This window comes from Aspergillus brasiliensis (assembly GCF_001889945.1).
Source record: "Aspergillus brasiliensis CBS 101740 unplaced genomic scaffold ASPBRscaffold_10, whole genome shotgun sequence".
Classification (NCBI taxonomy): domain Eukaryota; kingdom Fungi; phylum Ascomycota; class Eurotiomycetes; order Eurotiales; family Aspergillaceae; genus Aspergillus; species Aspergillus brasiliensis.
Genome location: NW_027137451.1, coordinates 291,172 through 315,765, shown reverse-complemented (window position 1 = coordinate 315,765; position 24,594 = coordinate 291,172). Strand labels below are relative to the sequence as shown.

General features: G+C 52.1%; 6 protein-coding genes across 6 annotated transcripts; 4 read left to right on the top strand and 2 right to left on the bottom strand.

The window, feature by feature from the left end:
* Positions 1–104: 104 nt before the first annotated feature.
* ASPBRDRAFT_657213 (putative flavin dependent monooxygenase) lies at positions 105–2,196 on the top strand (the record flags this gene model as incomplete). The annotated part of the gene is made up of 3 exons (XM_067628576.1): positions 105–167; positions 406–575; positions 633–2,196. 3 exons carry the CDS (start codon positions 105–107, stop codon positions 2,035–2,037), a joined length of 1,638 nt encoding a protein of 545 aa, XP_067476630.1. The 3' UTR covers positions 2,038–2,196.
* Positions 2,197–2,201: 5 nt separating this feature from the next.
* ASPBRDRAFT_57064 (HD domain-containing protein) lies at positions 2,202–3,086 on the bottom strand (the record flags this gene model as incomplete). The annotated part of the gene is made up of 3 exons (XM_067627682.1): positions 2,202–2,297; positions 2,369–2,735; positions 2,839–3,086. The coding sequence occupies 3 exons, from the start codon at positions 3,084–3,086 to the stop codon at positions 2,202–2,204; spliced, it is 711 nt and encodes a 236-aa protein (XP_067476629.1).
* A 1,401-nt stretch (positions 3,087–4,487) lies between these two features.
* Positions 4,488–8,071, top strand: ASPBRDRAFT_32237 (uncharacterized protein; the record flags this gene model as incomplete). Its single annotated transcript, XM_067622994.1, has 4 exons — positions 4,488–4,709; positions 4,815–6,185; positions 6,238–7,071; positions 7,127–8,071. The coding sequence occupies 4 exons, from the start codon at positions 4,488–4,490 to the stop codon at positions 8,069–8,071; spliced, it is 3,372 nt and encodes a 1,123-aa protein (XP_067476628.1).
* An 84-nt stretch (positions 8,072–8,155) lies between these two features.
* On the top strand, positions 8,156–9,199 carry ASPBRDRAFT_275897 (uncharacterized protein). The gene is made up of 2 exons (XM_067622401.1): positions 8,156–8,502; positions 8,838–9,199. Exons 1-2 carry the CDS (start codon positions 8,240–8,242, stop codon positions 9,052–9,054), a joined length of 480 nt encoding a protein of 159 aa, XP_067476627.1. The 5' UTR covers positions 8,156–8,239; the 3' UTR covers positions 9,055–9,199.
* Positions 9,200–9,343: 144 nt separating this feature from the next.
* On the bottom strand, positions 9,344–16,001 carry pksP (polyketide synthase alb1; the record flags this gene model as incomplete). The annotated part of the gene is made up of 5 exons (XM_067618298.1): positions 9,344–11,023; positions 11,082–11,837; positions 11,895–15,323; positions 15,373–15,664; positions 15,715–16,001. The coding sequence occupies 5 exons, from the start codon at positions 15,999–16,001 to the stop codon at positions 9,344–9,346; spliced, it is 6,444 nt and encodes a 2,147-aa protein (XP_067476626.1).
* A 4,314-nt stretch (positions 16,002–20,315) lies between these two features.
* ASPBRDRAFT_130730 (putative SH3 domain protein (Cyk3)) lies at positions 20,316–24,218 on the top strand (the record flags this gene model as incomplete). The annotated part of the gene is made up of 2 exons (XM_067618253.1): positions 20,316–21,104; positions 21,183–24,218. The coding sequence occupies 2 exons, from the start codon at positions 20,316–20,318 to the stop codon at positions 24,216–24,218; spliced, it is 3,825 nt and encodes a 1,274-aa protein (XP_067476625.1).
* Positions 24,219–24,594: the final 376 nt, after the last annotated feature.

Sequence of the window (24,594 nt, the reverse complement as noted above, 5' to 3'; positions counted from 1 at the left end):
TGGATGGCGTATGCAGGGAGCAACAGAAGTTGTTGTTGGCCGATCGGATATTATCAGGACGCGCGGGAGAATTGAAGATGGGAAAGATGCGGAGGTGAGCCCAGATGCCCCCGTATCGGTGCGTAATATTACCCGTGCTTTTCTCCGCGGAGTTTGATATTCAGCGGGTAATCTACGTCATGGTCGGTACGCCCATTATCTCTTTGGGTATCTCCGCCCGTCTGCGACCTCGCAGGTACGGACTATAGAGAGTAGTTATCATAGTTCAGGTTGGCAAATAGCGTAGGCAGTTGTTGGTTGCCTTGCTTGGTTGGTATAGCTATCTGTCAGGAGAGCTGGAAAGCACGGCATTCATCACGAGAGTGATGCAATCGTCATCTACTGTGCTAATTAGTTTATTACTAGGGAAGAGCTTATCGGCTCGCCTCCGACGGCCCCTCAGGCTCAAGAACGAGACATACTATCATCCCGACACTCACTTTCTGCTCGGAGCTTGCCTCAGTAATGACACCCTCAAACCCCGTCCGCCGTATAGCTGTCATCGGGGCTGGACCGTCGGGTCTTGCTGCGGTCAAGTAAGAAAGCATCTGAGTGTGTCATTCCCGTCTCAAGTCACTGACGAGGAACCGCAGGTACCTTCTTGCCGAGAAATGCTTCGAGCGGGTCGACGTTTTCGAGAAGAGGAGCTCTGCAGGCGGAGTCTGGAATTACTGTCCGGGGATCTTGAAAGAGAAACTGACCACTGCGGTGCCACAACTGGATCCGAACAAACCGCTTGAAGAGCCACTATGGTACCCGACTGGAGGCCAGGACCGGCCTAAAGAGCCAGTCTTTGTGTCCCCGCTGTATAAGACACTAGACACCAACATCCCAAAAGAGTTGATGGGGTACAGTGATAAATCTTTCGAGCCGGACTCACAGGTGTTCCCCAAGCATTCTGCTGTGAAGAAGTACCTAGATGAGTATGCTGAAGACATTAAGAGCGTCATACAGTTTGAGACGCAGGTGGTCGATGTGCGGAAGACGGAAGGTGCTCCCCATGCCTGGTCTCTCACAACGAAGAATCTCCGTGATGGGGTGGAGAAAACGCACCCATACGATGCCGTGGTAGTCGCTAGTGGCCATTTCGATGTCCCATATACCCCCGATATTCCTGGTATACAGACCTGGAATACGGCATATCCGGGCGTTATCTCCCATTCCAGGCTCTTTGATTCGGCAGAGTCGTTCCGAGACAAGAAGGTCATTGTTGTAGGGACTTCGGCATCAGGATTAGACATTGGCAATCAGATCAACGAGGTGTGCAAGGGGAAAGTGCTAGTATCGCAACGAACAGAGAGCCCTCTGGCATCGGCTGCTTCGGATAAAGTTTACCTTCCACAAATAGTGGAATTCCTATCGTCCGACACACACAACCGGGCAGTCCGATTTGCAAACGGCCACATCGAGCAGGACATTGATGCCGTTGTCTTTTGCACCGGCTACCTTTACTCCTTCCCCTTCCTATCTTCTTTGACCCCTCCTCTGATTCTCGACGGCCGCCGCACTCTGCACGTGTACCAACATCTGTTTTACATCTACGACACGACGCTTGTCTTGCCTGTACTTCCGCAGAGGGTAATTCCTCTCCCCCTATCTGAGAATCAGGCGGCGGTGTTTGCCCGTGTTTGGTCGGGAAGGCTCAACCTTCCATCAAAGGCGGAAATGAAAGCCTGGGAGGAAGCGAACATTGCAAAAAAGGGCAATGGGACACCCTTCCATTTACTACCGTTCCCGCAGGATGCGGACTACATGAATTTCCTACATGACTGGGCGGCGAAGGCGCCTGTCCGGCCAGGACTTGACAACGACGGTGCTGGAAAGCAGTGTAACTATTGGGGCGAAAGACAAAGGTGGATACGGCAAAGATTGCCTGAGATCAAGCGGGCATTCTTGGAGAAGGGACAGGAGCGAAGCTCTATCAGAAGTCTAGAGCAACTTGGCTTCGACTTTGATAAGTGGAAAGAGCAGGAGGGATCTCGGGACGCTCGGTTGTGATAGAGTATACATATATTTTGATAGAACTAAGACTGCATATATAGACGTTCGATGAACTGGAAAGACGCTTCTTGTCTGAGAGGGAGCCATTGTAGTTATCGTTTCTCTAGTTCATGTCTATCACAGCTGAATGCATACTACTCTATGCTCTAACCATGCAAAAGCTAAACACCCACCATCATGGTCTCCTCATCCCACCACTTCTTAAAAATGGTCAACCTCTCCGTACGTTCCCTAGCCATCATCCTACCCGTGCCAGTCTATGAACCACATTAGCACACACGCACACGACCATCCCTCGACGCTACAATCACGACCTTCAAAAACATACCTTCATCATCCTCTCCAACCTCTCCAACTTATCATCGATATGCTCCCTCGAGTTCTGCATACTAGCTCCCGGCAGCTTAGCCCCAGTAAAGGTAAAAGTTCTACCAATCCCGATGGCTCCAATGGCATCAATACGATCCGCATCCTGCACGATAGCAAGTTCAGGATGTTGCTGCACAGCCAGGCGCACCTTCTCTGGGTCCTTGACCTCAGTAGAGTACGAAACGTGATTGACCACCTCTTCCACCTTGGCTGCTAAGGCTGCTGAGGCTCCAGCCTGCTGCAACACAAGAGTCACTTTGGAGGTCTGCTCTTGACCCCCGATAGCTGGTGGGGCGTATTTCTTGTCGTTCACATCATGTAGGAGACTTTTGTTTTGTGGTCAGAAAAGAGTTGGGTGTAACAGATCGTATGCTCGTGAGCGTAGCTTCCAGAAGAAGAGCTATGTTTGTGGTGATGAGTTGAACTTACGCGCTGAGGAGGACCGCGGTAGGGTCGTAGGAGTTCTTATTAGTGGTAGTACTGTATTCCGCATCCAAAATTCGTTGGGACAGTGCCAGAACCCGGAGGATATGATTGAAGTCATGCGAGGCATCGTAGTGCTTCATGTGCTCTTGTACTGCCTCGGCGACGGAGAGGAACAGGTCGTCTCCGGCTGGGAGAAGATTTCCGTAGGAGGCTGCACGCGCTAATGCGAGGATTTTTCTCACGGAGTCCATGATTCCCCGTATACGCCTTCCCACAAGAAATTGAAAAGTAGATATGAGCTGGTGTTGCGGCTGGTGAGTTCGTTAACAATGCAAGGATAAGTAATGGATAGGGAGATCTAGTTGATTAGTTGGTAGAGAAAGGCTGCAAAGCTTTCCCCACATTCCTGATAAGTGCCCGGGAAGCAGTCGCCTTTCGCTCCGGCAGTTTCGGTTTCTCCGGAACGAGATGCGCTTTCATGGAAATTATTTCCTGGAAGGATTAGGCTCTTAAATATAGTTGAATTAGCAGACTTTATTTCTGCAGTTGAAATCAATGATCATGTCCGGTATATTAGCTTATCAGGCTCTCACTTCTACTCGCAACATGTGACTTCCGAAGGCGATTGATGAAGCATGGCATCTCCCGTTGTAAAACCAAGTCTGCCACTGCCCCAAGAACTAGATAGTAGCAAAAGCTTGATCTACTTGGCAACTTCTGGGCACTTCTTCTCATGTGCATTTGTTACATTTGAAACATAGGAGAATATTGTATCGGCCATAGTTGAGGTTAAGAAAGGGTGTTTAGAAGTCGATGTTGGAAGTGAACGAAGAGACGCCCCTGATCAGATCACACTCAATCAATATTAGCTTAGTTGTGATTTTGATATTCAACTTCACTGATGGATGAATGAATGCCAAGTTCACTGGGCGCGGGCTGACTGGTATTCTAATTGACTTTTTGGGAGACTTGATTCCTCAGGCTTAGGGCTGTCGACTAGTTATAGAAGCCACCATTGGATCCTATCTACCAGGGCATGAGAGTTCCGTCCAAAGATGGGCACGGTTTTTTACGATAGTATGATAAGCTTGTTCTACAAGTAAGCTATAGCTACAGATCAGCTTCTAGATAGAAATCTCCTTGTACATGCAAGAACCGGGCCATCCGCTGGTCGAGTCTAGAATGCAGACCGGTGCAGGGGAATCCTTTCCGTCTTCGCTTCGGTGAACTACGTAATAGCAGTAACATCTGCAACCAGCCTCCTTCCCCAAAGATCTTGCTGATAGAGACTGGTTCATTCCAGTCTTCCCAGGTGAAATCTACCAGGGAAAACTGTAGAGATTCCTCGGCTTGAATCTATTCTCCCCTCCGTAGGCCCGGCCGATAAGCAGCCATCACGTGCCGGTCGATCACCCGCGTTGGTTCCGTCGACTTCATCACCAGCTGGACTCCATCCATCTTATGATCCACTCCCTCCATAACACCCTTTCGACGATTCGCCTGTCATCTCTCACTGCTCCCGCATTTCCTAACACTGCGGCCTTAAGGAACCCGTCTGCCTTTGGCTAAGTCCCTCTTTTATTGAACTTCCCATTGCTTCAGCATTTTACCATGGATTATTACACCTCGGCCATGCTCTCTGCTTGCGTATAATGTCGCGCAAGCGCAAGATCACTTCTCCGATATATACAAGCTACGCAAACCACAAACGAAAGAAACGGTGGAGATCCCAGCACGTCGTTCAATCAAGCGACAACGAGGCAGAAGACGAGAGTGGAACTCTGGGCGCAGATGAATGGTATATCAACTGTATACTTGACGAGACCGAATCGCAGTACTTGATCGATTGGGAAGGACCGTGGACGCCTACTTGGGTGAGCTCTGCGTTATATATGCTATGATTTGTTGCTTCATTGGCAGACTTGCTTGAGAACATACTGAGAGCTTCATTGTTCTAACTGCCCGCTGTTCTATACCAGGAACCGAAGGAAAACGCCAACGACATTGCAGTGCAGGTTTGGGAGGATAAAAAGCGAAGAGATCAGACCCAAGAGGAACTTGTTCGAAGTAACACACCACTACCACTACCACCAACACCAACACCGCCGCCCGTCCCTAGTGTTCAAGAACACAGTATAGATCCTTTGAGCCCCACACCCAGTCAGCCCCAGACAGAAGCCCCGACTGACGAACTCCGGCCTAGACAGTCCCCAACCTCCCCTCTCTTTGTTCCGTCCAGCACCATACCGGAAACTAGTCTGTGTCTGGATGACTACGCCGGCGGATTACTGAGCGATTCCGGTGTTAATACAGAAGTGCCCAGCCAACCGTCGCAATCTGTCACTCACAGTCTACGTGACTCCGAAGTGGTTTCAATTGCCCGTGCCACCGAGGTCCCCGCTATCTTCTCGACTCCCTGCAAGACCAGAGTATCGGACGAAGTCGAAGAGACGCCGAACACGCCTTGCCGTGCCACAAACACAAACAGTCCGAAGGTCGCTGAAGGAATCCCGAAAACGCCGCATAACGAATCTTCTGCTGCACCGGGGACTCAAAACATAGCCGAGCTATTGCCAGCCAACCCGGCGACAGGAGCTGATGAAATACCTGAAACGCCGTCTGGCCCAGTTGAAGTTGATGAACCACAGCTATTCAGACGTGCGAGTACAGTACCCGAGTCGATTACTGTAAGCAATTCGCAAACTCCAGCCGGTCGACTTTCTCCTGGTCCAAGTTTTCGTTCATTATTCCAGCAATTCTTCGGCTCAAGATCGAGAACCAGCATGGATAGTCAAGAGAAGGAAGGAGCGTCGTTGTCCGAGACCATGGAGAAATACAGCCAGTTTGAAGGGTCCACGCCAAGAGAAAAGCTCAGGAATGCATATGCTCAATTACGCGCAAAAGCTAATCCCGGCCCTGAATCGAGTGCGACGCCATCCTCTGCTGGAGACATAGAGCCTTCTGCCCCTGTCTCTATACCCGAGACGACAGCTCCTCTTAGTGTCCGAGTCGATAAGGAACCAATTCATCCGAAAGACGCTGGTGTGCACCAGGATATTACAATACCCCCTGTCGAGCCTGTTGAGCCTGTCGAGTCTGTCGAGTCTGTTGAGATGGGACCTCCCCAGAATGCCGATGTTCAGACAATCCATCCTAGCGCATTGTCGATGCATTTCGCCGAGGAACCAACACCTGGCTCCGTCCATCTTGGGCCTTCAGAGTTCGCTGTGCCTCTTCCCATGGATTCCAGGGTCAAAGATGACTATGAACGGGTCTTGACTAGTGAAAGCCAGAGTATCCGTGACTTCCTTAGCGCAACAAGCTCACAGCTCGACACTACAGAGTATCAGGTCAGATGCTAACCCCCTTCGCTTACATTGCTTTGTACTGACCGACAAACAGCATGAGCCTCTTGTGTCGAAAATGCATGAAATATTAGACCGTATGAGCAATATCTCTACGCACCCGGATTTGAACATTGTGGAACATATCAAAGACTCCGAGTCTGACCTAGGGAGGGAGGCTGCCTGGGCTGAGTACTCGAGCGCGAAATTCTTGCTCTTAAGCTACCTCTTAGAGGCAGCCAGCATGCGTGATATACATTTAGTTATCATGGTGCAAGGAGAGAAAACCCAGCGGGTGGTTGAACGTTATTTGATGGGCAAGGGCTTGTCGTATACTCGTCCACGCCAGGAAATGGGATCCGGCACGAATATTGAGGTGTCCATGATGAAGGATGCCTTGAGTTTTGGGATCCAAACCACGCGCAATGATGGGGTTATGGAGACTTACAAAGCCCCTGCCGCTATCATTGCTTTGGATAAGTCTTTCAGCAGCAAGACGCCCACGGTGGAACACATGCGAACCACGTTCGCTCGCAATGGTAATCTGCTTCCGGTGGTTCGTCTATTAGTGTCGAACTCCAGCGAACATATTGAGCTTTGTTTCCCCGGTCTGCCGGAACCGGAACGTCTTAGGACACTTCTGCAGTACTCGATACGTCTCCGTGATGTGGTGGGTGACCTTCAGGATGATGCCCTTGGAGTACAGGAGGATGCAGAGGAGCTTTTCTCTTGTCTTGTCTCAGATAACTTCAACGCTCATTGGTCTCTACCTCACATCGAGCCTTTGCGCATATTGAGCCCCGAGCAACTTGAGTCGTCTTATCAAGAGCTGCAGAGCCGACCTGGTGTCGACATTCAGCTGACGACTCCCCAAGCTCAGAAACGAGCATTTGTAAGTTGATAAGGATTTCACATTGTGTTTATATGTCGCACTAACATTCAGATAGCAGGCAGAGGATGAGGTCGAACAATCGACCAAGAGATTGAAAACGGAAGAGCCGACGCAAGAACCAACTCAGTCCAGTGAATCAGCAGGATTCCCCAGTCAGCCACTGAACGGTGGGCTCCAGACGCTAGAGAAACACCTTGTTCGGATGCAGAGCTCGCACGCGGCAGAGCTCGAAAGACTCCAGAAAGCCCTCACAGGAGTGCAAGCACGTCTCCAGGAAAGAGAGAGCGTCCTGGACAAGCTGCAGCACCGTTACGAGACACGAACTAAAGACTTCCACAAGCTCCGACGGGAGCATGACCGTCTCACTCAAGCTAAGGCCACATCAGACCAGAGAGTCGAAAAGCAGAAGGAAGAGCTCATGAAATTAAAGGATGAACGGACCAAGCTCCGACACGAACTCGAAGAGGCCCGCGAATCCCTCAAAGCAGGCGGGGGCAGCGCGGCCGAACTCGAATCAGCAAGGGAAGAAATCCGGCGCCTGACCAAAGACAACGCCTCGCTAGAACGCAAAGCTGAGTACGAAGCCCGACAAGCAGAATACACGCGCGAACAGTACCAGACCGCCTCGACAGTGGCCGCACAGTCAGGCAACGAGCTCCGCCAACTGCGCAGCGAGAACGAAACCCTGAAACGGAAGGTCGAAGGAGACGCAACCCATCTGCGCGAACTCAACGCGAAGAACGACGAAGCCCGCCATCTCACGCGGGTCCTTGAGCTCGAAGCAACCCTCACGTCGCGCGAAGATCTACTCCGTCGGAAGGAAGAAGAACTTCGGGAGATTCGGAAAAATCGTCCGTCCACTCGCTCAACCAGCACACAGCCGCGAAGCCCCAAATGGACTGCAGGTAATAGCCGGCCCACGAGCCCTGGCATCAACAATGGTTCATCGCTTGCAGGTCGCGGTAGTGCGCTCAGATTCAGCTCCGAAATGCCACTTTAATCCGATACCACCCTACTCCACCACCTACTGCTCTCGCCCACTTTCTTCCTTCCTTCCGATCGACCCGTCCGTCAGTTCCATCAGCCAGCCACCAACCCACCCCAGACACCACTCACTTATCAATCGACATGTTTGTCCTCCCTCCAATTCGCCTCCTTGCATACATACATGCATACATACCTATTCCGGTTCTGCATCAGGTTCTCTTTTTCCTGTTTATACTACTCCAAAACCCCTCACCCCTCCTATCTATCCTCTCTTATCACCCACACACACACCCTCCCTTCCTACCTATTCCCATCAAATTTCCTCTGCCACCACAGCATAACGTGCATATACCACACCGATTTGATTCGATTATCTCATAATCATCCGAATCAGCTTTCACATCTCTCTTTCTCATCCGCTCTACCATCCTCCCTTCCAACCATGTATGTAGGTGCGGTGCAATGTCCACCGAATGCATCTTTTCACTCAACTTAGTAATTGCACACTGCTAAGCCCCGGTCCCCCAGGTCTTTTCCTGTCTCTTTAGGGATTGGATTGGGTTACAGTGCATTAGAAGTCCATCAAATAACCAATCAACCATCCAATTAAACATACAAATCAGTTCCTTCACACTCTCCTATTTTGCTTCCCATTCACGTTAACACAACATACATACATGAGATGGATGGGTGGCCTTGCATTAACTCAGGCGTTTACCTTTTGCGAATTGCGGGGAACTAGCTGATAACCACTAACTTTTTACTGTTTTTTCCTTTAGATTTTACCGTCCAGTATTTCATAGGATTTGTATTATCAGTTTGAAATCTAGGCATGAGAGTTGTGCACTACTAAGTTCCTCATTTCTACGTGCTCTCCTTGAGGTTCCCGTACTGCTGTTATCGTCCAGTTGGGCATTAGAAGTGGTTTCAACAATAGCTTTTTTGTTTTTCGTATTGGCATTCTATCATAATTCAGGTAAAAACATAGGTACGTAGATGAGACATATCAACTAACTCCGACAAGGATGTAGCAAATGACATGAGGGGGTTCGTATATCACATCGTTCGTCAGTCTTCATCACTTCACTTCGAGAACCCGGGTAAGTAAAGAATTAGCAGCACAGAATTCGCCAAACCGAAACACAACAATAAATGTGCTTGAATAATCCATAGGGGGTTACGTCAGTAGCATTAGTGGATCAAGATGCAAAATTCCATAGACAAGACGGGCAGTGCTGTCAATTATAGCGGGAGACTTCGAGAGGAAGGCGTAATGCAAAACAATCTAATTGGCCATGGCATTACCAATAAACGAGCCCAATTCTTTGGCTTTGGGTCCCAGAGTCATGGTAAAATGATTTGCGCCCTCTATCACGCTGATGCCACCAACATTCGCGGGCCCGACAAGCGTGTCCCACTTGTTGGGACCCATGTCGGTCCGGTTCTTAAGGAGCCAGACCATCTCTCTTGTGTCCGGCTTGCCATCCGGGTCCGGCTCGGGCCACGGGTCATCCGGTTTGTTGCAGATACCGTCCTTGGCCCAGACTAAGAACGTCTTCGGCATCTTGTTGGCCCACTTCGGATCGTCAAAGGGAAGGGGAACGGCCCTGTAGGTATCGAGGGAATCAATAAAGGCCAGGAAGTGAGGAAGCAGCCAGGATGGGGGAGCCTTGTTGCCTTCTCCGAAGAGACCCTTCGAGTTGATGAACCCGTAAAGCCGAGTCGGCAACTTCTCTAAGCCAATTGGGAAGGGCGAGTCAAGAAGAAGCAAGCGGTCGACCCGTTCGCCCTCTTCGAGGATGAGGTAGCGTGCGGCATCGTAGGCGCAAATACCACCTGCAGACCATCCACCGAAGTTGTACGGGCCCTTGGGCTGTCTGCGGCGGATCTCGGCCAGGTACGGGAATGTCATCTCCGCAAGGGGGTACTTGAGCTTCTCTGGAGTCTTCATGTACGGGCAGTTCAACCCGTAGACACAGACGTCTGGGGACACTCCGGGAATAGTTGCGTATGATGTAGCGGAGCCAGAACCATCAGGGAACAGGAACAGGGTCTTGGTGGCGGTCTTGGGGTTTCCTTGCAACAAGATGGAGGTTGATCGAGGGTGCGGGCTTGCCCGGGTCATGATGGTAGATTTCGGGTTGGGGACAGGTTCGCTCAAGATAGGCGCGGACACAGGTGCGGGTGCGGGAGTAGGTGCAGGCGCAGGCGCAACCTTGGGTTTGAGCCCCAATGCATCCTCGACATCATTGAGAGTCTGGTTTTCAATGAAGAACTCGCCCGGAAGATCCAGATCCAGGGTCTCACGAATTCTACCGAGCACAGTAAGCGAAAGTAGAGAGTCCATCCCCATCTCACCCAGGTTCTCGTCGTCCTTCAGCTCCTCCTCGGAGACACCAATCTCATCGGCCAGGATGGCGCGGATCTCCTTCATCGTAGCATGCTGCTCAATCTTCTCGTTCGGTGGTGAGCTGACAGGGGACCCAGCACTGGACTCGTCTGTTGAAGAGCCACCATTGAAGGAGCTACTAGACTCTGGGTCACTGGTGGACCCATCACTGGCTTCTCCCTGGCTCATTGGGGCCAGAAATTGCTTGAAGTCTTTCACTGTTGGCTGGTCGATGAAGACCGAAGATTCGAGGTCGATATCCAGCTCTTCGCGATACCTGCCCGTGACTGTCAGGGAGAGAAGGGAGTCCACACCGTAATCCGCGAAGACCAGCTCATCTGTAAGCTCAGACTCGGAGAGTCCCACTTCCTCTGCGAGGATGGTAAGTGCCCTTTTGACCAAGCTTGGGGCACTGGGCTTAGCAACGGCCTTCGCCGGCGCCGGGGCGCTAGCACGACTCTTGCTGGTAGCAGCAGGGGCCGCCTTCTGAGCGCTGGCAGCTGGTCTGGCCGGGCCCTTCGAAGCTCCAACGGGAGGAAGGACCGTATCGAGGATCTTACGCGACAAGCCTTGGAACTGTGACTCGAGTGATTAGTACAGTGAACTTTTACAACTGGGTGCGGGCCTAGCTCACCTTGACTGCACCATACACCGCAACGATATCGTCCCCATCGAAAACATAGACATCACCAGCCCAGATGGAGTCCTTCCAAGGTTGCATTCTGACATAAGTTCTGTAGGTGACGTCAGGCGAGAATTTCTTCAAGCAACGCATTGAGTCCCATCCGTGATTGACGAAGACCTGGTTCTTGGAGTCTGTTGCATCGCTTGCGTTCATGATGAAACCAGACAGGTGTCCAAAACTATCTATCCAGAATGGGTTTCGGTGGAAGTTGCCCTGTGGCGCTTGGAACTTGACGCGTGCAGTAGCTTCGTGCTGTTCGCTGTCAAGAATAACCTCGCGGATGGATTTGAAGTTGTCGTCATAGTCAACCAATGCAGCGAAGAGTTTGTAAACCATGCCTCTACCGAGACGATGAGCATCACCGTTCTCAGCGATATCATGCAGTCGGTCAATGCTTCTCTTGACGAGGTAGGAAACTCGTTTCCACTCAGCCTCAGCAGCAGCGCAGTCGAAGAATCGAACAGTGCAAGTTGCGTGATCAGCCGTCTTCTTCCCTTCCGCAGTGACCGAATATACTTGAAGGGTCACTTTCTTCTCCGCCCAATCAGCTGTCGCAGACACTCTGAAGAGCTGCTGTCCGGACTTCGCAATCAAGGGCCGTGGCACAGTGACCTCGCACACATCCAGCCCAAGCCCGTCATATTCAGGCTTATATTTCTTGATCAAATACTCTGCAAGCGTCTGAGAGATATCGGCATACAGGGACTATAACCGGATTAGTACAAATCTGAATGGGACTGTCGGGTAACAGCGATCACTTACTGAGGGACACAGAGCAGCGCCGTTGACCTTGTGGCCTTGAATGACGCGGTTAAGGTCAGGGTCAGCAATGTCGTTTTCTACCACAACAGTAGCTGTTGCTCCATCACTCCGAGTCTCAATGACCTTCTGAGCCGCAGTGGTTAAGAACTCATGTTGTGGTCCGGCTGCTACTGCCGCTACTGGAGCGCCCTTGTGCAGGCAGAAGTTGTTGGTATAGGGGATCCAGTAGTTCTTGAGATCCCACTTGTAGCTTGGGAGACGAAGCACCTGATGAGAGGAGCTAAAGTCCTGGTGATATTGCTTCCAGTTGATGTCTATACCCGCCAAATGAAGGCTCGAAAGGCTGTTCGAGAGGACCTTCCAGGTGTCTTCTTCACGGCGCAGGGATGCGACCGTTGTAACTTGCGGTCCAAGAGTTGCCTTGATCATTCCGGAGCAAATGGTATGCGAACCAATCTCAACCCACAGGGTCTTGTCGTTAGTCAGTTTCGCATGTCTTGTAGCCTCCACGCCGCCTAGGAAGTTAACCGTCTTTCTGCAGTGATCGCGCAGGTACTTGGGCCCGAGACACTCCCAGTTAGCATCAGTGATCACTTCCCCGAATAGGGCTGAGACGAAAGGTGTTGTCGGCTTGTGGAAGGTGACACCCTGGGCGATCTCTTCGAAGGTATCCAAAATAGGATCGACTTGAGAGGAGTGGAACGCATAAGGAACCCGCAGCTTGGTTGACTTCAAGCCCTCTGTGGAGCATTTCTGAGCCAGATCGTCAATATCAGCGACCAGGCCGCTGACAACAGTCTCCGCGGGTGCGTTGACACAAGAGACCTCGTGGAGCTCATCTTTGAGGAATTGCTTAACCTCCGCTAAAGATGCCTTGATGGCCAGCATTGAATGCGTTCCAATCTTGCATTCCTTCGTAAGCAATTGAGCACGGCGGCCACAAAGATAGATGGTGTCGCTGGTGGATAGAACACCGGCCGTGTTGAGGGCTGCATAATCACCGAGACTGTGCCCAATAATGAAGGCCGGCTTCACACCCAGAGCAGTCCAGTAATTGACCAGAGCCATTTGTACACATGTAGTTCCCACTTGTACCACAACTGGGCTAAGGTCTTCGACGGGCACGCTCCCATCGACAAGGGGCAGGATAGAAGGAAGACCCTGGCTTCGAGCGATGCAGTCAAAGTGCTCAATGGTGGTTCGGAACTGAAAACAAGTGCTGTAGAGCTCCTTGCCCATTCCGGTATACTGGGCTCCTTGGCCGGTGAAGACAAATCCAATGCCTGGAGCTGTTGAGGGCACTGGGGTATATGTCTCACGATGTAAAGCACCATGCAGCGAGTCACGCAGCGATTGCAGGTTCGCTCCAACCGCAGTGACACGGAACGGATGGTGGATCCGGCGTGCGGTGGTTGTGTACGCCAGGTTTGGAAGGAATTCGGTCTCTTTCACACCAAAGGACTTGCCCTGAGAGTCAATGTACTTTACCAGAGACTCGATGTTGTTCTTGAGTGCAGACTGCGATCTTGCCGACACGGAGACCAAATGGAACGCCCGCGGGTCCTGCCCTTGGCGTTCTGGTATGGGTGCATCTTCCAGCAGAATAGCAGTGTTACCACCAGCAGCAGAGAAGTTGTTCACGAAAGACCGCCGCTTTCCGGAGGCCGGCCTGTTCCATGGAGTGGGCTGGAAGGCGATATGGACATTGCGCTTCGCCAAGTCCGTTGGGAAATTGTGGTTGATCTTGGTCTTGATACCACAATGGGGAGGAATCATGTTTTCTCTCATCATTAGGAGGACCTTGACAAGAGCCGTCACTCCTGATGCGGATTCTCCGTGTCCGATGTTGGCCTTGGCTGAGCCAATATGAAGCGATTGCCCAGGGCCGCGGCGATAGTCTGGTGCGAAGACGTCAAGCACGGACTGCATTTCGACTGCGTCCCCGGCTTGTGTTCCTGTACCGTGCATTTCCACGTAGCTCACTTCCTTGGGGTCGATGTTTGCATCATTGAGCAGCTTGTTGAAGATGAATGCTTGCGCGCCAACATGGGGGCGAGTGATGGACACAGCCTCGGCTGAGTGGTTGGTGTATGCACCGTTAATGACTGCCAGGATCGGATCGTTGTCAGCCTCCGCATCTTCGAGCCGCTTCAAAACGATGCTTCCAACGCCATCCGCTCTACAGTAGCCGTCGGCGCCGTCATCAAAGGTGTTGCAGTTGCCAGTGGTAGACAAGAAATGGCCTCGATCCAGACCCGCATGGTTGTCAGGGTTGGTTAGAATGTTCACACCGCCAGTGATGGCAGCATCGCAGTCATTTCTCCAGATCGAATTGCAGGCCATATGTATAGCGGCAAGACTTGACGAGCACGCTGTATCAACGCTCACACTTGGGCCGCTGAATTTGAAGTAGTAATTTATCCGACCCGGCGTAAATGCTCGGTTGCCGCCAGGGATGAAATAGGTATCAATGTCCTGACCGCTGTTGATTTCACGATAGTCGTCACTGGTCATTCCGTAGAAAATTCCCACACGGTCCCTCTGCGTCGATGGAGAGCTATCCGGGATGAAACCAGCCATCTCGAGAGCCTCGTACGCTGTAAGCAACGCAAGACGTTGTGCAGGGTCTGCCTGGAGGGCTTCCCGGGGCGACATGTTGAAGAACCGGGGGTCAAACAGGCCTGGTTCGTTTATCCAGCAACCGTAAGGCACTTTACTTGTGTTTCTTTTTGACCCAGTCAGATCAACGTGGGCATCAACATCCCACCGGTCTGCGGGGACTTTGCGATGTACGTCGAGTCCTTTGTACAAGAGGTCCCAGAAGCTCTCCGTACCATCCGCGTCAGGAAATCTTCCAGACATACCGATGATGGCAATCTTCGAGCATTCTGCCTTTCCTGTGAGGTTCCGCATATCCGGGTTCGTCGCAATCTCTCCTACCCCGGTCTCAAGGCTAATGTTCACGCCAGCCTTCTTCAGTGCTGTGAACAAGCTTTGAGTGGCACTGCTCGAAATGGGAAACAGTTTGCAAGAGTGATTTGTGCCGGTCTTGCAGACTGACGTGCAGGACTCCGTGACCTTGTCCCAGCATAGTCGTCGCAATAGTATCTCCTCCAGCGCAACCTTGAAGAGATCTCTGGTGGACTTTGCATTGATCGGCTTGCCAGTGTTACTCGAGATAACGGGAACCGTGGGTGAGGAGGCGGTCAAACTCTCTAAAGCTGAGGATTGCTGCAGGATGCGTTCGATATCCTTATTATCATACAGATGTGGCGCATGGTAAGGGCCATGAATAGGGGCCTTGACTGGCTTGTAGTTCTTGGAAATGCAGGTCCCAATGAATTCATCAAGGACCGTAGGTGGTGCACTGACAGTAACGCCATTGGAGCTTACCGCACTAATATACGGCTTCGAAGAAGGTGGCGTAGCCTGTATCGGTCAGCATCCCACAATGAGAATTGAAATTGGGAGAGCACACCTTTTTGTTGCTATACTCGTCAATCAGACGGCTCGCCTCTGTTTCACTGATCCCGGAAATCAACGCTGACCAGCATGTTGACTCGGAATCGCCGGAATCCACCAGTTCCCGAACTCGAAAAACGCAGATCCCCAGCCGCAGTGCGACTACGACCGCCTCCACTGCAGCTGGAATAAGCTCTCCAACATTCTTGGCACAACTTACAGCCGTGCAACTCAGAACACCAAGGCACAGGCCAACAAGATGGCTGTTGGAGGGCGTAGGGTAGCCATGTCCGAGATCACCGTAGTAGCTGAAGGCTGGTCAGATCTGTCGACTGTGAATGGTAGCCAACGGACTTACTGAATGAAACAACCCAATTGGTAGATACATGTCAGCGCACTCTCCAGGACAGGGCTAGGACCTGATTCACGGCTCTTGGAAAGGAGATCGACAATGCTCGTGAAGCGTGGGAAGAGCTTCCGTTGAGATGGCGGGAGCTTCGCAATCTCTTGACGAATTGCATGGAAGCATTGCTGGAAAAAGGACTGGACAATGGTGCTATTCTTCGCTTGGAGTAGACGGCGCAAGCCAGCTTCGATGTCGCTGGTCTGGTCTCCAAAAAGGTACACACGAGATGGACCCTCCATGTTTGCGGGATATGTCTCTTGATCAGGTCAATCGCCGTTGTCAGATCAAAGTCCATCTGGCTTTCCCCGGTCCGTGTCGATGAGAAGCACACTTTATACACATGTAGATTTAATCCCCCATGGCTGGGTGGGGGAGGGTGTCTCAACTACGGCATGCGCTGAACTGGTTAAGGTGCATTCCATGCGCATCTAGGGGGGGCGATTGCAAAGAGTCGAACTCCGTAGAGCAGCTCAATTGGGTTGCATTGCAACCCATGCAGCGAATCGTGATGTTGCAATTAGTTGACAGGCACTAAATCGTTCTCGAGAGCTTCCAGCAGTCCTTCAGTTTCCGTTCTGGGGTCTCTGACCATGCTGACAGAGACCGCCTGTGACTGGACACTAGCATAGCGGTGGATCAAGAGCACACCATTTGGGTACTCCGTGGAGTTACCCTGTTTGGAAATTCTAGACTTAGAACTCTGGTCCATGAGACCGACATCCTGTGGGGCTACCTCAACCCTCAGGCCACAACGTTCATCAAGGACATCGGTTGTCTCAACCCCTGCTTCTGGTGGTAGTCGAGCGACTAGGCAGCCGTGTTCTTAGGATGCATCAAGGGACGGCGTTGCGATGGCGAGCAGTGGCCGTCTGGCGAGGGGGCAAGGAGTCCTACAGAGGAAAGTCGTCGTCGCCCCATTTGGAGACGATCAGCGCAATGCAGCGCGCACGTGACGAACGAAGAAGAAGTCTGGAGGGAAGGTTCCCCTAACATCTTTCCTCCCTGAGCATGAGACACAAAATTCCACGGGCCAGGCCGAAAAATTTCTCGCTTCGCCGATGATATCGGTGGAAAAGACGCAGAGACGCATGCCGAAAGACCGGGCAGTCGTATCCGTGCCCTGCTGCCCTGCATGTACCTTGCGTTTCCTACCAACAAGTATCCCTGGGGACAGTGCACGTTGGCTTATTCAACTTCCGAAATTCGGACGAGTTGGCCAACGATGTCGGGAGAAACAAGGTTATTGTTGCTGGAATGTACAGGGTAGTTCGTGGAGTTAGAGTGACATGACATGCTCAGGGAGGCCCTGACCGATGGATCATTCTTCCTGCCATACCTAGCCGGTCCTCAGGTATAGCCGCTTCGATTGCCTGGCTAGGAATATGGACGGATCTTAGTTCCCAATTGGTTGTTAAGTATCCTGCAGGCTTAACTCCGTCGGCTCTGCACCCTTTCCCCTGGTTTGGAAACCATAATGCAGGGCACTAAAATATATACCCAACATAGCGAGTACCAGTTGGATTAATTCCGAGTAGTTCAGCTAAAATGATAAGTAGTTCCCAGGCCCTCCAGTCCCGACCATGATAGAACGACTCTAGGGGGTTCTTCAGTTGCATCATCGTCTCAAATTTGCTTCAGCCACCCAACCTCCCATTCAAGTGGCGGGTCATGCCTGACATGTGTGGGACACATGTCAAGGTTCAATAGCTCGCCAGGACAGCCATTATAAACCTTAACCACCGAGAATGTACAATTCTGGACAGGTATTCGGGGCTGCTCCTAAGGCGTCGCACTCTCAAAGTTTATAAGCCGTGCTGCCACCCTGCGTTCCACTCGTGCCATTGCGGTCCAAATTCGTTCTGAGTCGGCATTCTCTTACTTACTCCTAGACGTTAGTCAATCTTACACGAGCAGCAACTGCCAACCCTGTGAGCATTATATCTTGAGACGGTCAGCTAAGCCACTAGACAGTAATAGAAGGGCCGTTTAGAGGAGAAGCCAATGCAGGAAGCATGAACCAAGAGGCGGTATCCCTACGATCTGGCAGTGAGACATTGCCAAGCATCTCCCAAGAACACTCACAGTGGGCTTATCAAGTGTACTCGGTCAGGCGCAATATTTCGTTCGATGATCATAGGTGGTCCAATAACTATAGTGTGTAGCCCTCGGCTTCGGTAACCCCTGGCAGAGGATGGAGATCCCAAGCATGTCTCAGCAACAGATACGGAAGACATGGCCTGCCTATTGATCAATTTTCAAAAGTAGTGTTAGCTCTGTGGTTTTCGGTAATAGTGTATCACGGTCCTAGCACACGAGGATATCTGCTTAAGAGCCTCCATACGCAGGAGCATGCAAACACAATCGACAAAGCTGCTTACTATCAATAAGAGATAGGACACATACTCGCTCACCCACATCAGCCATCCAGGATACGAGTCACATTAAGGTTACGTGGCGTGAGCTTCTCGTGATTTTCAAGGGTCCCTGGGGTCGACGCTGCAAAGACTTTCTCCGAGCTGTGTTCCCTTCGATTTATACTTCCAAAGGGAGGAATTTTTCGGTGTATTCAGCAGATACTTGCGGCTGTGGACATTATGAGTTCTAGGAAATGATTCATGTCACACAATAGAAGGGACGTCTTGCTGTATCATACTGCCTGTTGATAGTTGATAAGTGTGATTGGATTTTCGGGTAGTGGGAACCAGTAGGCGATTTACTAGGCTAGCGTGTCCCTGTGAGTGGCACGTGTCTCGTTGAGCCTGGCTGGAATGATGGTCTTCCATCTCACCCCGCTGCTACAGTAGCAGAGATGACTTTGACGTCGATAAATTATAGCAAATAATGCACTGTAACGAAGTGAGAGTATGGACGAGATGAATGCGACATGGGCGTGATTACTAGCTGACTACTATAGTTCTCTTGCCCCTTTCATGACTGATAGTAACTACTATCATGGTTGTCGAACAAGACATATAGTACTATTTTCTAGTCTAGGTGTAAAGTATTTCTAAATTAGCAAGTCTTCCACAATCTGGACACTACGATCGGTGATGATGAACCTATTTCATTGCAGATACTATTAGCGATATAAAGTTCATAAGCAATCAGTATTGCCGCTATTAAATCGAACGACCAGACTGACGCTGTCCCCCAATGCTGGTAGAAGTAGAAGAATCCTAGAAAGCACATCAATGATACGACAGTAGTAAACTTCTTCGACCGGTCACACAGTTCCTCGGAAATGCGATGCTGCAGGTATCGGTCATCATTATCACAGCCAAGCAAGGGGCCGCGGCAGCTGACCATTTAAGTTGGAGGAAGTCTGTGGCCACATACCAAGCGATGCCTTTGCAGTTATCGTCTCGACATTATAGTTTCGAGGACTGGGGGCTGAATTCAGCTGTGTCTATACTGGGAGGGTGGTTTAACCGTTGCAACAACTCGGACAGACCTGAGAGCTGAGCGACAAACAAGTTAGCTACCATGAAGAATTTCTCGAGGGCGACAGCAGAGGGAAGCTCATATACTATATAGTATCTCAGCTATTCCTTAAGGCGAGTAAAACACGGTTCAACTCTCATATGATCCACGCTGGTTCCTCTCTGATGTGGGTACAAGGGTGTTTAAACTGCATCTCGAGTAGTAATCTATAGATGAAACAGAACTTGATTGGCAATCCAGAAGCGATTCTTCTCTGGGTGATACAGCGGGTAGCGGAGGGACAACCATGGATCATATCTAGTAGCCACATGCGGAGCACCTGGGAGTTCGGATGACCATGGTTGATTCAGAATGAGCTCGTTTATCGGTATGTTGAATTGACATCATTAAAATAAGTAATTGTGAATGGAGACAAATAAATATCAGCTCTTGAAGAAAGGGACGAGAGAAGTAGTTAGTTGACTAGGACTGTCAACTAACTAGTTAACTAATTGCTAGTTGCTAGCAAAGGGACTGTGCGTAATAAGCTTATCGATAAGAGACAGACTAGTCCCGAAAAGGAGCCCACGTAAACACCAAAACATCCATCGGGCCTCACCGTCCAGTTTCCCTTCAGTTCCAAGTCCATCTCTCTTTTCCTCTCTCCCCTTCTAACTTTGTACTCTTCCTCCTTCGTTGGCCCCCTTCTTAGCTCTCCCTCCGTCACTAACCACCAACACCCCCCTCCCCTAATTCCCTCCCTTTTAGCTCAGCGTGTCGCATCCCACGCTGAACTTTCCCCCCACCCCTTCTTCGCGTTCCCTTGTTTTTGTTTTTCCTTTCTTGCCATGTGTTGGTCCACAGCTCCGTTACCCGGTCCTTAATGCTTCCGTTATTGTCTCTCGTTCAGCGACGGTGCGCTTGTAGCTATATTCGCCCTTTGACTTTTCTACCCCGTTGAGAACTTCGATCGGACCCGATACTGCATCATCTGCATTATATCAATTCTTTCTGACACGTCAATTGCACCTCCGGTCATTTTCTCCTCAGCAAATCTGACGTCCGCTCTGGCTAGCATTTAACGGTGGTAGTAGTCGATCCCGATCCGCTCGTGCTCGGTCACTTCAGCCGCAATGGCCCCCGCCGCACCGCAGCTCCCGACCCGGTTCCCTTGCTGGTGTCGGGCAATATACTCATGGGGAGGAGAAACAAAACGCGATCTGGGGTTCGTGGAGGGGGATCTCATCGAGTGTTTGAATGCCGGCGATGGTCAGTGGTGGATGGGCCGATTGCGGCGAGACAGGCGCATGATGGGGTTGTTTCCCTCCAACTTCGTCGAAGTGCTCGGGGAGGATTTCGTACCGGTCCAAAGGTCAACGAGCCCGATGCTGCCGCCTGCCTCATCGCCAATCACGAATCCAACATCGGCTCCTAAGAAACAAAAGACGGTCTTCCGAAAGCCATTCCAAGCCCACAAAGAAGCTCTTGCGCCATCGGGTGAGCTATCTCGGAGCTCGACTTCTTCATCTCCAGTGACCAGTACGATTCCGCAAACTCCCCCTCGAGATGGCAGTCTTTCTTCACGGAAGGTAAAGCCGCTGCGTACCCCGACAACCGCTGTAAAGCATCAGAGCTCGTTGTCGAGACCCGTATCCCGGTCGAGGCCTTTGTCTCGTGCAATGTCCCCGCATCCCCCAGCCGAATCGAATCCCCAACTGTCGTCCACCCTTCCTGGGACATACATTGCCCGGTCAAGGCCTCCCTCGCGCGGAGTATCGCCTCATCCGCCAGACCCAGAACTTCACCTCCCTTCCATTCCACCTGCGCAAAGTGCCCCACGCCCCGGACCTGCCCCTCGTGCGGTATCACCAGCTCCTCCGCCAACCATCGATTACCAGCTTCCATCCCTTCCCCCTATGGAGGTTGCCATTCAGAGGCCTGCGTCTCGTGCAGCGTCCCCATACCCGCCCGATGACCTAGATCTTATGCCTCCTCCTCAGGTTCCAAAACACAGTATATCTCTGCCCCGGCCCTCCTCGCGCGAGATATCTCCACTACAGCTCCACGAGAGGGAAGACTCGCCGCCCCCGCCACCCCCACCACCACACCGAGTTGCTGTCAACCGTCAGCCGTCCCCACACGTTCCCGCGCGCCTGGACATGAATGATCGTTTTGTCACGATGTCACGGACGCCATCACCGGCCGCCCACTCCGAAGGCCGTGGGCACACCCCGTCGCCCCTGCGGGATGCGATGGAAGACGTGATGACTTCGTTGGAGGATATGGGATTGCCTCGAGGCGGACAGTCACCGTCGCCGCAGCCGATGTTCAACAACCCATGGTCACCCGACGCGTATGACAGCTTCCGTGAAACTCGGCCCACGCAGACCTCCCGGCGCCCACTAACCTCTCTGGGATTCGATGGAGACAAGGAGTACCAATACCATGGCAGTCAAACTCATAGAAACAGCGTTTACGCACATGATCCCTACATGGACGGCCCGCCACAACTGAACAACTACGTACAGAGGATGGAGAGTCGACTTCGCCAGCTGCAGGAGCAGAGCCAAAGAGAGGCGGAGGATACGCAACCCTCTGATGAGGAGGATGCCCCACCGCCTCCCCCAAGAAACGTACCCTACCATGCCCGACATAACTCGATTCCCGCTCAGTACCCCTTGGTGAGAGGACGGAGGTCCGGCCAAGACCTCCGCGGGGACTTGCTCAATCGGACGTATACCAACAAATCCAGCACGACGAACGCTTCGAGTGGGGTGCACAGTACGAGTACGACACAGACGGGAAGCACCGAGAGGACCAGCCAAAGCATCATGAGTGGCCCCTCAGCCGGTGGATTCAGCGCCACAAGTGCGGGTAGTTATGCCAGAAGAGGCACCGCTCCGGCTGAGAGACCAAACACGGCAGTCGATACGTTCCGCTCACGAGGATTCAGCGATGTCTCCCGGGTGGCAAGGCCTGAAACGCCGTTGACCGGTATATCGTACCATTCCAGCCATAACACTTCTCGGCAAGGCGCGTCGTCTGCCATCCCTTGGTCGTCCGGTGAAGGCGGCGCAGAAGAGCCGACCGCTGTGTTTGGTGGCCTTTCCACACCGAAGGCCAAGAAGCCCGGGTTCTTCAAAAAGATTTTCGAGTCCGCGAAGACGGGTGCTGCCAACGCGAGGAGCAGCATCGCAGTCGGACACAATGGTGGATCTTCATCCCCCACCAAGGGCAGAGGAATCTCGCCAATACGTGCTCTGCAATCCAGCCGGGACTCTGCCCGCGAAATGGGGCCTGGCACCAGCGCCATTGATTGGGTGCAAGTCCGTCGCGATGTCAACCGCGCAAGCTCGCCCAGTCGAAACGAGAGAATTGAGAGGGCGGAAAGATGCCAAATGATGGACCATCCGGTGATCTATTCGGTGGAGGAACTCTACGAGACGGCGGAAGGTGACGAAAGCATTGACGGCTTGCCAATCAGTGAGCCAACCAACTTCGCCAGTGTCAACCTCAACTTGGTAGACAAGAGCGCGCGTTTTGTCAACAGTCTTCCCCCAATGACGAATCCGGCGAGTTTAGCGCATGGGTATGTCTGTCGACCATACAAGAGTGATGTCCAGAGGCTGCGCGCCATCTTTACTTGGGTGAGCGAAAAGATTGCCTGGGATGACCCGGTTGAGGAGATCGGCATCGATTTGAGGCGGGTGCTGCAGACGAAAAGAGGCAGTCCCCAAGAAGTGGCCTACCTAGTCAAGGAGATGTGTGCGGCAGTCGGTCTCCACGCTGAAGCGATCAATGGGTTCCTCAAAAGCCCGGGGGAGATGTTTGACCTGGACGGCCTCTCGCGACCCAATCATTGGTGGAACTCAGTGCTCGTGGATGGCGAATGGCGCATCATGGACTGTTCGCTGGCCAGCCCTACGAATCCGCGACGGAATCAGTTCGTCACCAATAACACTTCCGTAGCCGAAGGCTGGTATTTCCTGGCACGACCCTTGGAGATCTGCTATACGCATGTTCCTCTTGCTCCTGAGGAGCAGCACATCTGCCCCCCTATTTCGCCGGACGTTCTGCTGACGCTCCCAGCGGCCTGCCCACCGTATTTCAAGCTGAATATGCAGTTCCCCGACTACGATACTAGTATCATCCGGATTGACGGGTTGGAAGTCATGCAGATCCGTCTTCTAGTGCCCCCAGACGTGGAATGTGCCGCCGAGGTGGAAGCCCCAGCCTTTGCCCGTGACGCCGATGGCGATTTCTTCGAAAGCGGCGAAGTCGTGCGCAAGCGCGCTCTGGTGCAGCCTGACTGGGTCAGTGGACAGAAGCGGATTACAGTGAAAGCCATCCTGCCGGGCGACGAAGGACAGGGCACAGTCAAGGTGTACGCCGGCAAGAAGGGACTGATGCACTCAAGTCGCGATATTCCTCATCCGTTGGCTCTCGCCCTTCCCATGCTCCACAGCAGCGATAACCCGCCGTACGACTTTGTGCTGCGCCATCCGACCCCTCACGCGCAGCGACATGATCTCTACATCATGCAACCGCAGTGCGCGAAGTTGGCAGTCAACAACACCTTTGTTTTTGCTGTCCGCCAACACCCGGCCTCCCCGGCTTTGTCGTCCGGCAGCAACGAGGCTGGCGTTAGTGGGCGTGTCTCACCGTCAGTCTTCACCCGGCCTGCCAGTGCATTAAGTATGGTTTCCAGTTCCGCGGGCGGTTCCACGGTGTCTGGGGTGTCCAACGAGTTCTCGGCCTCGACGTCGGCCATTTCGTCCGGCCGGTCGTTGTCCGGACGCGAAAAGCCGGCCAAGCTGGCGATTCAGTCCCCGTCCGGCAAAATCCTGCGTCTGACGCGGAAGCCCGAGCATATGCTCAGCCCCCATACAGGCACGCACGCGCTCACCGATGCGCCGGCGGACGGCAGCGTGTGGGAGACGGTGATCAAGATTGGCGAACGCGGCGTATGGCGAGGCCTGGTGCTGGCTGACCGGGTTGCACGGTGGTGTGTCTTTTGCGAATGGGAGTGTTACTGACCTGGCCGAACTCCCAAATTGCCGGGCTTGCATTTTGGAACATTTGCCAACCAAACGCGACTGTAATCTTCTAATGTTTTATTTGTGTTTTTTCATCTACGGGGACTCCTTCATCGACATTTGTCTAATTGACAGCATTGCATCCGGTCCGGGACTGGCATCTGTACCAGGACATCATCATCATCATCAAGGGGCAGCAGGACGTGATCTATCCCTACATGTTACTATCATCATATTGAGGCGTTTCCGGAAAGACCATGATGGCGCCGGTGTTGTTCTTTTTCTATCTCTTTCTTTTTGACTGTTTCAACCATTCCATCTCATTATGTTTTATTCATGCATTATGGTTTCTGAGTTATGGGGCATCATGTCTGAT